The 12,788-nt window shown below is 41.1% G+C and overlaps 1 protein-coding gene across 3 annotated transcripts in view; it reads left to right on the top strand.

Moving 5' to 3' along the window:
* adgrl2a (adhesion G protein-coupled receptor L2a) overlaps positions 1–12,788 on the top strand; it is a 100,679-nt gene that overhangs the window by 43,857 nt on the left and 44,034 nt on the right. For 2 of the 3 annotated variants that reach the window (XM_030049417.1, XM_030049416.1), the window contains exons 3-4: positions 473–686; positions 9,936–10,045. In XM_030049417.1, the coding sequence (XP_029905277.1) occupies positions 473–686; positions 9,936–10,045 (324 nt within the window). Of the gene's footprint in view, positions 1–472; positions 687–9,935; positions 10,046–11,560; positions 11,621–12,788 lie in introns of all 3 variants that reach the window. The other variant, XM_030049418.1, reaches the window with a different exon arrangement.

Below are 12,788 nucleotides of genomic sequence, written 5' to 3'. Positions count from 1 at the left end.
TTCCTCAGATTTGGATATAATGTTGGCATAGATTATATAGATCCCGGGTCGTTATGGCTTCCAGTGCTCCAGACATCAGCCACTAACGAGTCTGCAATGTTAGTCATCGATTGTTATTCAGGACCAGTTTGGCTGTGTTGGTGACACACTAACACCGTCAGCCCGCTGGTGCTGCTGAGATTTGAAATGTTCACTCAATATATTGATGTGAGCCAGGCCGGCAGTTCAAATTTAGGTTCACTGCTCACATAACAGTGCGCCCACTTTGCTAAACTGTTATAGTTATTGAAATAAAACAAGGAAGAGCACAGATGAATGTGCTGCCTGTTCTTTGTATGGAGAACACTAAACTTCTTTATGATATCCTGTGAGTGTCTTCTGTCTCTCCTCTCTGCCGGTCCAGCTACACATCTCCCTTTGATTTCCTGTCGCACTGATAGAAGTCTCTCTCCCTCCCCGTCTTCTTCCTCAGGGTTCAGTCGAGCTGCCCTGCCGTTTGGCTTAGTGCGGAGGGAGCTGTCTTGTGAGGGTTACCCCATTGACTTGCGGTGTCCAGGAAGTGATGTCATAATGATCGAGAGCGCCAACTACGGCCGGACAGATGACAAGATCTGCGACGCCGACCCTTTCCAGATGGAGAACATCAACTGCTACCTCCCAGATGCCTACAAGATCATGTCGCAAAGGTAAAACTGCATTCAGACTCTATTTAAACACATGAATGCACACGCATGGGATTGCTCACATATTTGGCATGATGATGCAGTGGGTTTTATTCAGTCAGCGCCTCAGACCGTTTTCTTAACACCATGAGATTGCTCTTCTGCTGGCAAATCCTATCGGTCAGATTAAGGTCACAGTCTTGGCACTGCTGACACAAAGATGCTCCATTTCTGTTAAACTCTCGCTGATTGATCAGTGACCACAGAAGTGCCCCACATTTTAAAGTCACTGATTTTGCAGATGCCAGTCTTGTGCAGAGGACTGTAATTCAGTGGAGAAAAATACATGCAGATGCAATTGGCTTGTGTGTGTGCACTCACCATAGAAATTGAATGGGTAGAACCGGCATGGGCCATTGGTTCACGGCAGATCAGTGTATTTCCGGGTGGTTCTCCTTGCCATGGCAACAGCTGTAGCATTCACTGATGTCACGGTGTCGGCAGAAAAGTTTGTTTACATCAGGGGGACTGATGCACAGCCTTCCTGGAACGGAAAAATGTTCTGTTTGTTTACAGCAATTTGGATTAACTTAGCTCACATCTGATTAGCTAATATTAATATTAGCCTGAGATAGCTTGCAATATTTTTAAAATAACTTTGGCAATACACTATATTTTAATTAATTTCATGCATTAACTTTAACTTCCCCCCTCGTTGTTGCTGCAAGCTGCGCACACTGTAATACAGAGGCCCACCACACACCCAGGTGCTTGTTTGTCACAGTTTCAAATAAAGTTGTTCAAATAAACTCCTCTGCCGATGCAGTGACATCAGTGAACACTACAGCTGTTGCCTTGGCAAGCTGAACCACCCGGTTCTACCCATTCAATTTCTATAGTCCAGACACACACACACACACACACACATACATACAACTCAGTAGGGTGCCACTGGTAACGATGTATACATGAGCCTTATATATAAGACCAGTTGTCACATAGGGATGCCATCTGAGCCAAAGTGCACAGGATGGAATGACATATGAGTGCCACAGAGAGAGATATTGGACAGTATGAGACTGTCAGCAACTCTGGCCCGCTGCCTTGGGAAATAAAAAATAATGAAATAAAACAGCAGAGCCCTTGTATTCAGGGGGTTATTGTCAAGCCCTATTTGATGAAGTCAGATAGCTGACTCACATTGTCTGTCTTGAGAGGCTACAGCCTCCCTGTCCCCTGCTTGTGGCTCTGGGTAATACGCTGGCCTCCGCCACACTCGCAGAGAAACAGTCCAGTGAAGCACAAACACTGACCCAGCAGGAGCAGGCTGACAGCACACCAAGCAGCCGAGTCAAAGCGTTCCACCGGCTCCTTTATAGATCTCTGCCTCATTCCTCACATGCGCACCCCGGGAGCACCAGAGGTCTTAGTTTTAATGTTATTGTAAAGGCTTTTTTTGACACTGGAATGTCAATGTTGAAATATCGTGCGCAGGGCGAGTGAGAAATGTCTGCGCTTTAAGGAGAAGTCTTGTGATACAGAGGGTTTGTCTCGGGTGCGTGGGTGCAAAAATCAGGAAAAAAACACCCCAGAAAACTACACAAAGAAAGAAATGCAGAAGATGCCAGCTGATGCAAGAAAGTGCTCGCATTTATTCTCTTAACCTAAATCATTTTTCTTTTTTTGTCATTCTGTGTGTCATTCTTGTGAGACATGGCACATGATAATCTCCATGCATACTGTTACTCCGTGGAGATAAATCTATTTGTGAGAAGCACTGAATTATTTATTTATGTGAAAGTGAGACGCAAATTATATAGGCACGCACAGTATTTCCTACGTGTATCGTCTCAAAAAACGTTTACATAATCAATGCACAAACTTAACAACAATCCACTGGCATGAAAATAGATTTAGGGACAGCTTGACTAGCACCCAAGATTGCATATGGGACTAATTAGTGATTTTTCTTTTCCATTTATTTATAGAAGTAGGTTGAAATAGAAAGCAAATCGAATGAGACAATGCCGCCGCTGCCAAAAATAATTATCTTCAAATGAGAAAAGCAGTGAATGTCTTTGCTTACTTGGAATGCGCTGTGGGTCTCGTAGCTAGGAGGTCCGAGTCCTCCAAATATCCGCAAGTCAAAACTGTGGGCTGCGCTCTGGCTCCTGCTGAGCTAAACCCAGCTATAATTTTCCATATGTGGGGCAACCTGCTGTAGACTGTATATGATGGGGGGAAAAAATCTACTGTACGCTCTCCATCAATGAAGAACTGAAGAGCCGCCAATATTTGTTTCTATTATTACCCTGGCCTGCTAATTTAAATCTGGGGGTGTGGTGGGTGGGGGGAGTGAGGGAGGGAAAAAATCACATTAGCACTTGTGTGGAAAACTGTGTTCACTTTTTAAACATCCTAAATTGATGTGGTCCTGAAGTGTGGAGAATTGGATTGAGGCTTCACTGAGTTTGATAGATCCTGTTGGCACTCCAAGTTGTTTTTATATCTGGCTGGCATATTATATTCATGAGCACAATGATTTTATGAAAATAGCCTTAGGACTGTTGTGGCTCAATTAGAACATTCAGCTGCAAGCAATTAGTTGACTCAAGTGGGTGATAATCTGTACAGGAATTTTTCATGTGGACACCTCCCTAGCAGATGTGAAACTGTGTGGCACTACATTTTAAAATAATGAATTCATTGATAGTAAGACTCAGGCATGTGATTTTTCGCGTTTTTTTTTTTTTTTTTTTTTTTTCCTTTTCAGGATTTTAGTGTGTGTGTGTGTGTGTGTGTGTTTTAAACTGTTACTTTACTACAAATGTGATAATGATGACAACAGCTGGGACTGGCGGCTCAAAGATCATTTCAGTCCCACCATATAAGGTGAAAATGGACATTCCAATCTATTGAAGTAGTATTCTGTAATACATTTAGTTGTACATAAGCGCACCATCTGCCGCTTAACTATTATTGATGATAATCTGACCACCAGTGCTTATCACAGTACCTTGAGGACTAGTAAAGATGAGAATGGCACATCTTGATTAATCATTTCCACAAAAAAGAACATATTAAGATATAAGATATGAATAAGTGGCTTACATCTATTGATTTCTTTTTTGACTAATGAGCTTCATTGTAAGTATTCAATAACGAGGCCATTGATTGCTGTAACATAACATGGCTGGGTCCTGCTGTGCCTGTGGATCATGGTTTTTCCAAAGAGCGTATCATTGACAAGAATGATCAATGGAGATAGCCCTCTAATAAGGGACATGAAATTAATCAGTGGGATTCCAGGACGAGTCTGACTTGGACTGCGCTAATTTAATTTACAAATAATTAGTATGGAAATGATCGTTGCCGCTCGCCGTTGCATATCTGGAAAGTTTTCTTCCGAAATCAGACATCAACCCTTTGAAAAACAGCTAGTTTTACAAATTAATCTTCATGGCAAAGTGCATATGGAGAGAGCATAATCATATTTCTTTTTTTTTTTTTTTTGTTCCCAAGCCGCTGTCAATAAATGTAAATAAACACATGATATACTGTGTTTTGCATTTAGGCCATTTGTTATTATTTGTGATTTATTTGCCATCGTCATAGTGGGAAAAATGTAAAATGTCCATCAGTGTTTGCGAGCTGAATGGCGCTTGGTGCGTACACTATTTATATCAGTGACAGGAATGCTTGCAAGGCTCTCCAAGGAGCTCCATCGTTGCCGCCTGACAGCACAGTGCCTTGTACTTCCTCTCTGTACATACGGCGTTAGTGTTTATTTAAAGCGCAGCAGATTAAGATTTCATAAAGGTCCAGATTCAACTTGGGCGTTCCAAAGGGGTGGACACAAGTTCACGAGGCATGAAACTGCTCTAATAGGAGTGTGTTTGTACCCCAGGACTATATGGTAAATAAAAGTCTATGAAAAGGAAAAAAAAAAAAAACAGTCAGTGATGATCCTTTGGCAAACCACTGCCAAAGCAAATAAAAAAAAACAATTATGGAAATGTGTAATTAGGTATATAAGGTGCCTGTTGCTCAAATTAAAATATGTGTAAACTGCGTTTTAGTGGGTTTGCCAACGTCTTTAGAGCAAGAAAATTTGTGTGAGGTGCAGTTTCTTCAGCGGCGATATTAAAAAAGTATTTTTTGCTTGGTAAATACTCACAAGTTGCTGCTAAATGCTCCATCTGTTGCTGTACACGCGCTACAGGAATTTTCATCTAAATCAATCGACAAGGAAATGCTATCAAAGGTAGTTGTCAGTGCTGCACGCCACTAGTCTGAAAAAGCCCAGATTAAGGGCTGCAGTATCACACAGCGGTATTTCTTTTGACTCCTATGGCATGACAATATACCATTGCAGGTTTTAAAAATCAATAGGTGAGATGGAGAGATGCGAGTCAGGCAGCGTTTCCCTCTGGCTCGGTGAGAGGCTGGAACCCCTCTATTGAGCAGCATTGGCAGCTCCAGTAAATATAGCATAAACACAAGCATATGACAGTAATTACAAGTTTCTGGGATGTCTCGCCCGGATATTAGGTCAGACCTCAAGTTGAAAGCTGGATGCTAACGGTTAATTTCTAACGACCTATTTCCTGAAACGTTATTAGACCACCCCCTTTGGAAAAATGTTCCAAATATACTGATATTGGAGGTGATTACATGTCTAGCCTGTGTGTGTATGTGTTCTTTTTGCAAACATTGTTTCTTCTGCTGCTGTTCCGCGGCCCTGGAAATGATTTAATTTTTCAGTGGCCTGTCTGCTATCAACAGGCTGGCCTCTTGAGAGAGATGTCTGCCTTGATAATTGTGCCATGAACCTCATCAGCATTTCAGATGAAATGGAGCTAGACGGGTCACTTTGAGTTTAACAGACGCTAATTTGATTGAAATTCAAACTGGGAGCACCGGGAAGTAAATTGTCCCCTCTCTGTAATGTGCTCCCCTCACTCATGTCGTCTTTCTCCTCCAGTTACACGCCGATTGTTTTTGCTGCTGCTGCTGTTTCTTAGATTGTGAAATAGGAATGGCAGCTCAGGCCCTGTGAAAGCGTGGAAGCAGAGAACGGAGCGGTTGTGGCAAAATAACTCAGACAGTTTAGGAGCATCCTAGATAGCAGTGCCTCTTTGAACCCAAGTCGGTGGATACGACTAGCATTTTTCTCACTTGAGGCAATTTATTATTCAATTAGCCCCTTATCTCGCTGTCCAATTATTCCTTTGACATGCTTTATGATGGCAGTGGGAAAGGTTAAATTGCATGTGGGTATATGGTATCGGGAGTACTATCAGTTACACCTTGTTGGCATCTTATCACACCTCTTCCTGCTGTCAGCACCCAGTGCTCATTTTTAAAAAGGAGATTTGCATCAAATTCGAGTAACATTTTTGACGACACTCTAATTGTTCTAATGCCTGGCTCTTCCAAAAGGTCAGGGATGTGATGGGATTAGATTTGGAATACCTCACTGTGATTAACAAGCCAGTAGGGAAAATGGAGGCAGTGAGAGTGGACGCTGGCCGTCTTCCTCCACTATTTTGGTTTCACTTAAGTGCAGAGGAACAAAGGAACACTTTACAACTGTCTTTGTCACTGTTCTTGAGAAACATTTGTGTGCCATAATATTTTTAACTATCTTTTTTAGATGGCTTCACGACAAACAGATACATAGACATATGCTTACTGATATACTTACAAGCCCACATTCAAACTATTGAATAGAGAACATAATCAAGCAATTGCCTAAAAAAACACTTTGGCATAGCTACATTTTTTAAGAGTTTTCACTCAACCGTGAAGCACATTTTAGCAAGCTACTTTTTCACTTGACAACATATTCTTACTCTGAGTGGAGTAAAATTTAATTGAAGTAGCAGTAGTAGATGGATAAATTACATCTGCACTCTTCCCTCTTTTGCTTCAATGGAATCCAGGTATTTATAATAATCTCTCTGGAGAAAAGCTTTGACTTTGACTTAATGTTCATTATGTACGTACTTAATTACTATATAGCCCCAGACTATCAAAAGTTAGTTTGAGATATCATATTTTATGTGTATTTAATTAGTCTACATTTTGAGACTTGTGCCCTAGCAGGTCCACAATGGTGAACTTTTTATGGGAGAAATTTCAATTACACGCTATCTTCCAAACTGAGGGCTAGGACTATGCATGGAAGACGTCATTAGGGCTTTCGCAATTGGTCTCAGGAGATGCCGGTGGTTTCACAGACGAGACAGAATCAGAGCCACACAATCCCATAGATCAGGGGCCCCTGCTCCCCAGCTGCAAAATTAGGGCAATATATCAGAAAAAGCTATCAACACTTAGACCGACATTGATTCAAAGGAAATATGAGAAAGTATGATCTCTGACCAATGCTCCCCTGCTGTTGTTTAAATGCATTTGCCTGAGCAACACTGGCAAGTCTATGTCTTATTAGTGTCATGAATTTTATTTGGGATATCATTCTTTTTCATAGGCCCATGTTACATAAGGCAGGCATTCATTTCCCTTTCTCATTGCAATCTGTTGGGGTAAGGCGCTGTAATTTATATTGCTCTCGCATGATATGCTTATGCATGAGCAAAAGGGACAGAATCATCAAAGTGACCACATAATATATGGAAAGTGCTACGTAGCCATGAAATATTACCTGCAAAAAAAAAAAAAAAAAAAAAAAAAAGTGCCACATTATGGACCCAGCGTGAGGTGCATGTTTTAATTTCAAAACAGTAATTCATTTCCATAAAAACAAATACAGTATGCTGATATTCTAATACGTTATCACACATGAAGGTCATTAATAAAGTGAAATGCTCCTTGACACACGCAGAAGCATGCACACAAACACACACACACACACGCCACACACAGCGTGGCCTTGTGGCCTTTCAAAATACATGGTTGGTGTGCTGATTTTATGACACACACATTACTAATTCCAAAGCAAAACAAATCCTTCATCCTTTGACAACAGGAAAAAAAAATCTACCCACCGCACGTATTAAGAAACTACAGTTATGAATTACTTTATCTGCTATAAATGCTGATTGAGAGAAGTGGGGGAAGGAGGAGGAAGTAGGCGAGGAAGAAGCATGGGAAAAATGAAAATGGACTTAGATTATTTGCTTTCATTCCTGCCCAGAAAAAAAAAATGTAATGGTTAATTCTGCTTCCTGCTGTTATTTTGATTTAGTGTTTCTTTCTTTCTTTTTTTTTTTTTTTTTTTTTTTTTTCATCTGAGCACAGAGGCTGTTTGTTCAAGTTGCTGGCTGCTTTTTTTGTGCTGTGCCACTACACAAGCCACTATACACTGTGTGCCCTCATGGTATGCTGCTAAGATTTTTTTTTTTTTCCTTCTGAAACCAAAACAACGCCGATTTCCAACCCCCCTGCGTCTGTTCCCATGCCATACACCTCAACGGTAACCAACTCGCCTCTGTTCCACTGCACTATCTAATATTATATTAATAACAGTGGGACGCAGAGCAGTGATTACCTCAGCAGCACAAAACAAAAGCAAAACCCAAAACACAATACAGTGCAACCAGTAATACATTTTCCAATGATCTGCTGTAAATGGGTGCACTGGTCTGTGATAAGAAGAAACAAATGTTATCTCTGGTCGCTGCTAAATCAGCAGAACAGAGTTATTGATCGGGCTCCTCACACCGCCGATAGAATTCTAAGTCTCCTCGGTCCTGAAAATGGCTTGCTCGGGGTATTGATGTCATTATCATGATTTCAGTGGAGCAAAGGGGTGGTCACCTGCTATTCCCTGGGCAAATGAGCATACTACTGCTTCAATTACAATTACAATGTCTGTGCTGCATATATTAATGCCAGTGTCCAAAATTAACTTGCCAACTAAAAATACCACCTGCCAAGAATGTTTTTTTTTTTTTTTCTTTTTTTCTTTTTTTTTCCCAGCCAGAATAGCTCATGCACTGTGTAGAGTTTTCATAGAAATCCATCATCCAACCAAGGGCTGCTGCAATTAATAAATAATCAAGCGAGCCAACAACATTTTTTTTTTCTATAACAGTAATGACTGCTTTCTTTTCACCTCACAAATTCCAAGAACAGGGTTTCTACAGTTATGAAAATCCTTGGAAATGTCTTGGAAAACGTGAAGTATCACTACCGTTTTGGAAAAAATGATGGATATGTTTTAAATAATGATCCTCATCTTGACGAGTCGAGCTACAACCTGAGAAGGGAGAACAACGGAGATGTTTTTATGTCCTTGATCAGCTCTTGTATCGTTCCGGCTGGTCAGAGTTAAGAGATGTAGCGGTTGCTATGAGACGTGTTTTATTTGTCTTGAGATTCCACCCCGTTTGTAAATGTTGCTTTAGTCATTGCTCCACAGAAATATAGTCCTGCAACTTTGGTACGGAGGAGTTTTAGAATTTAATTGGCAAGTAAATGTAGAATCCCTGTAAGAATTTAGCTCTTACACATTGAAGAAAAAAAAAAAAAAAAACGATTTGGCTAAAATGTGTATCCTGCTGTCCATTCCAGACACACACACACACACACACACACACACACACACACACACACACACAGGAACAATTCAGCCTCCTGTTTGACACAGGGTAATTACTGTTTGACTTGCTCATAGTCAGAGAGAGTATGTGGTGGTCAGCAGGGACAAAGTTTGAAAATGGACAAAAAACAAAAATGGCATCTAGCTAAGGCATTCAAATGTTATCGTCTCCAGAAGTAACCAGGCCAGTGTGGTGGGAGTCACTCACTGATTTCTTTGCCAAAGACAAATTTTACTGGCATTTGGCCCTGTGTGGGTGTTGATTTCGGACCTTAGTTAAAGGTCAGTCTTTGGCCACGACAAAATAGAGTATATACACATTACAGCATTCGCCTGTTGTTGGTTAAACGGGCAATGTTGCATTATGGCGAGAGGAAAATGCCATGGTGATTTGAGTCATTGGCCTTTACACTTCCTTTGTGATTATCTACTATATCTGTCATAGTGCTATGCGGCATTTGACTCATGGGATAGTATAAAAAATGTTTTACACCATAAACTCGAAAGGGAAAGACTCCTATAGCTTTGGCATAATATTATGTGGTATATTAGGCAGTATGCAGTAATGTAATTCACCATTCTTTTTTTTCAGTATTTGTGTTTTTTAAAATGCAGTTGTAAAAAGAGCTGACATGCATTTATGTATGTGACTGGCATAAAGACCTAATGTTGCTACATTTTTTTTTTATTATTTTTTTTGAACACAGGTGCAACAATAGGACCCAGTGCATCGTGATTACGGGTTCGGACGTCTTCCCCGATCCCTGCCCAGGGACCTACAAGTACCTGGAGGTCCAGTATGAGTGTGTGCCCTACAGTAAGTATGACCCTTCTGTCATGAATTGAAAACTTTCCGTTCTCCTTAGCACCCATCTGTCCTCTCTTTTCCGTTCACCTGTCCTAACCTCTCTCTCTTTTCTCCCTCTCTATCTTCATCCCTCACCAAAACTCCCCTCCTGCCTTGTCCAGACCGTCTTCTCTCTCAGTCTGCACCACCTTCCAGCACTCTTCTTTCTTGTCTCCTTCCATATTTGCCACCCCATGAACTTTTCATGAAATATGACCTGTAAAACCCATTGGTCCTCTTCTGTACTGCCTTTATTATTGATGTGCTCACCGTGTTTCCAGCAGACGTTGATGAGCCAGGTTATGAGGTAGCAGAACAGAAGGGAAGGTAGAAGAAGTCACGCTGACTCCCGATGAGGGCAAACAAGTGTTTCATTACTCAAGTCTTGTAAGGGGAGTTCTATCAGGCGAAAATACAGCACATCTTAATGGCTCAATATACATTCGGTACAACAGGTGTTGAAATATGTTAACAGATGTTCCATTATGTAACAGCACAGAATGGCTCCACTCATAAGCCAACAAAGTAATATTTCATAGAAAGAGATAGTGTTAACATTTTGTCTGCTCCTTGGATGCTAAAATATTCATTGCCATTCAGCTTCCAAACAATCTTTAGATTGCCCTTTGCATTAAAATTCCCCTTTGTCCTTTAAACCCCCATGTTCATTTGCAATTTGTGGAGCGCAAACCCCCCCATGTAACCTTTACAAACTGATTAATGACCAAGAATTAGATGAATTGCCAGAATCACTAATCAGGTGGAAGTGAAATGATTAGAGTGGGAGTGATGGGAAGATGCGAGATGACAGCTCCAGCAGACCCAAATAAGTATATGCAACAGCGATTATTTTACATGCATTTTAGTTTTAAAGTGGCAGGAATCTCAACATAATAATGTGATATAAATCCTGCACCTTCGACCTACGGTTGTTTCTGTATGCCAGAATTCACCCCTATGTTACCCTGAGCCGTCCAAGCTGTTCTCCTTAGTGTTGAATCAGAATACATGAGTGAACATCATTAAGTGGTGAACCTCATTACAAGTTAAAGGTTAACCTCTCGCAGGCTTTGAGGACCTGCAATTAATAATGGAATAAGCGATAATGAGTATTTGAGTCAGCCTTACTGAGCGTAGAAATATCCACTCACTCTTACCTCGAATGCCCACCTGGTAATGTTTTTTCTGAACTTGCCTCATAGTTAAGTGAACTATTGATTCTGCATCTTGCTGTGTTACCTCAAACCTTAATGGTGGGATTAGCCTCAAGATGCACTCGTGTCCACCTACTGTTTTGTTTGGCTTTTGCCTCCTGGCATCGAGGGAACAGTAAAGACTACCCGAATGTGGTCGAAATGAACCTGCTGCCCCAGGACTTGGACTCCTGGCAGTGTTTAACCAATATAAAACTCCTACCAGATCCTCACTACACTCTAAGCGGTTTGAAACATGCATGTCTGTAGCCCCATCTCTTTGCTTCTCAAGGTCCATGCCCACCCAGAATAGGACCAAGAACACAGAATGTATCCTATCGCAACTGCCCTGGTAAGTGCTTAGTGTTCCCCCAGTCTGATTAGTGATCCAGCCTTTCCTACTCAAGCCCAGCTCGTCTGTTGTATACTGTGAGTTTTGGGTAAATGCCGTGTTTTGTTTCTTCCCCCTTACCAGCCCTTTGTTTCCTCTCCTAAAATAGCACCCATATATCCCCAGTGACAATATGCATATATATATTTTAATATGTCAAAAAAGATTTTTCTTCTAAAGTCGGATCTTAGATGAGTCAGACCAATGTTGCCATCATGGGGCAAGTTTTACACAGCTTTTGCATCAGAGCAAAGATTCTGTTACAGTTTTCAGCTGTGAAAGATCATATGGAGAATATCTAGATTTTGGTGATTAAAAACATTGCAGTGGTTCAAAAGCTTAGGACCCGTTGGATTTGCTGGGATACAAGCCTTGAGAAGTTGTTTTTTCAAGACAACGTATTAAATCCCCATTAAGCTGATCAACGACTGCACCGCAGACAGAGTGTCCTCATTTTCGACCAAAGTAACAGTCGTCCCTCAGTCTCTGTCCCGTAAAATACTCGTGGCAGTTCAATAACAGAGCGTAATAGACAATTGTATTTATCCGCACCACTGATTGAATGTAACACGGTGTGTAATTCATTCATTACGTTTGTCTAAGCCTTCAAATCAGACAAGCTATCTTGGATCTGCCACTTCTGTTCAAGTAGCCTCTGCAACAGACTGCCTCCATTTCCACCATTTTCATCCTTTTTGGTTTCATAATTTGGTTCACGTCAAGAACTGCCCTCATTAGCAACATGATCTGCGTGTTCCAGCCAAGGATGTGAATTTTGCCTTCACCTGGCATTGAGTCACCCTCGGAATTGGCTCTCGTAATTGCTTGAAACAGGCAACATAAAAGCCAAGATGTTGTCTTCATTAAGACTGCTCTTTTCAAGCTATACTGAAATGGTGAAAACAGAAAAAAACAACATCTAGTCGTTGTTGTGCCACATTGAAAAAAAATATAGAGGCATGCCAGTAGGCACAAACAGTCCTTCAAAGCCATCAGTGCTATTTTTGTCATCACCTGCTATCGCTGTTACGCCCTCAGCTCCATAGGACAGCGATGGCTAGATTTGTGCTTCATTCTGGTTCCAGAATTATACTCATGTCATTTACATGTTCAAAATATAGTCCTATTG

Source organism: Myripristis murdjan, chromosome 4 (assembly GCF_902150065.1).
Source record: "Myripristis murdjan chromosome 4, fMyrMur1.1, whole genome shotgun sequence".
NCBI classification, from domain to species: domain Eukaryota; kingdom Metazoa; phylum Chordata; class Actinopteri; order Holocentriformes; family Holocentridae; genus Myripristis; species Myripristis murdjan.
This window is presented reverse-complemented; position numbering and strand designations above follow the sequence as displayed.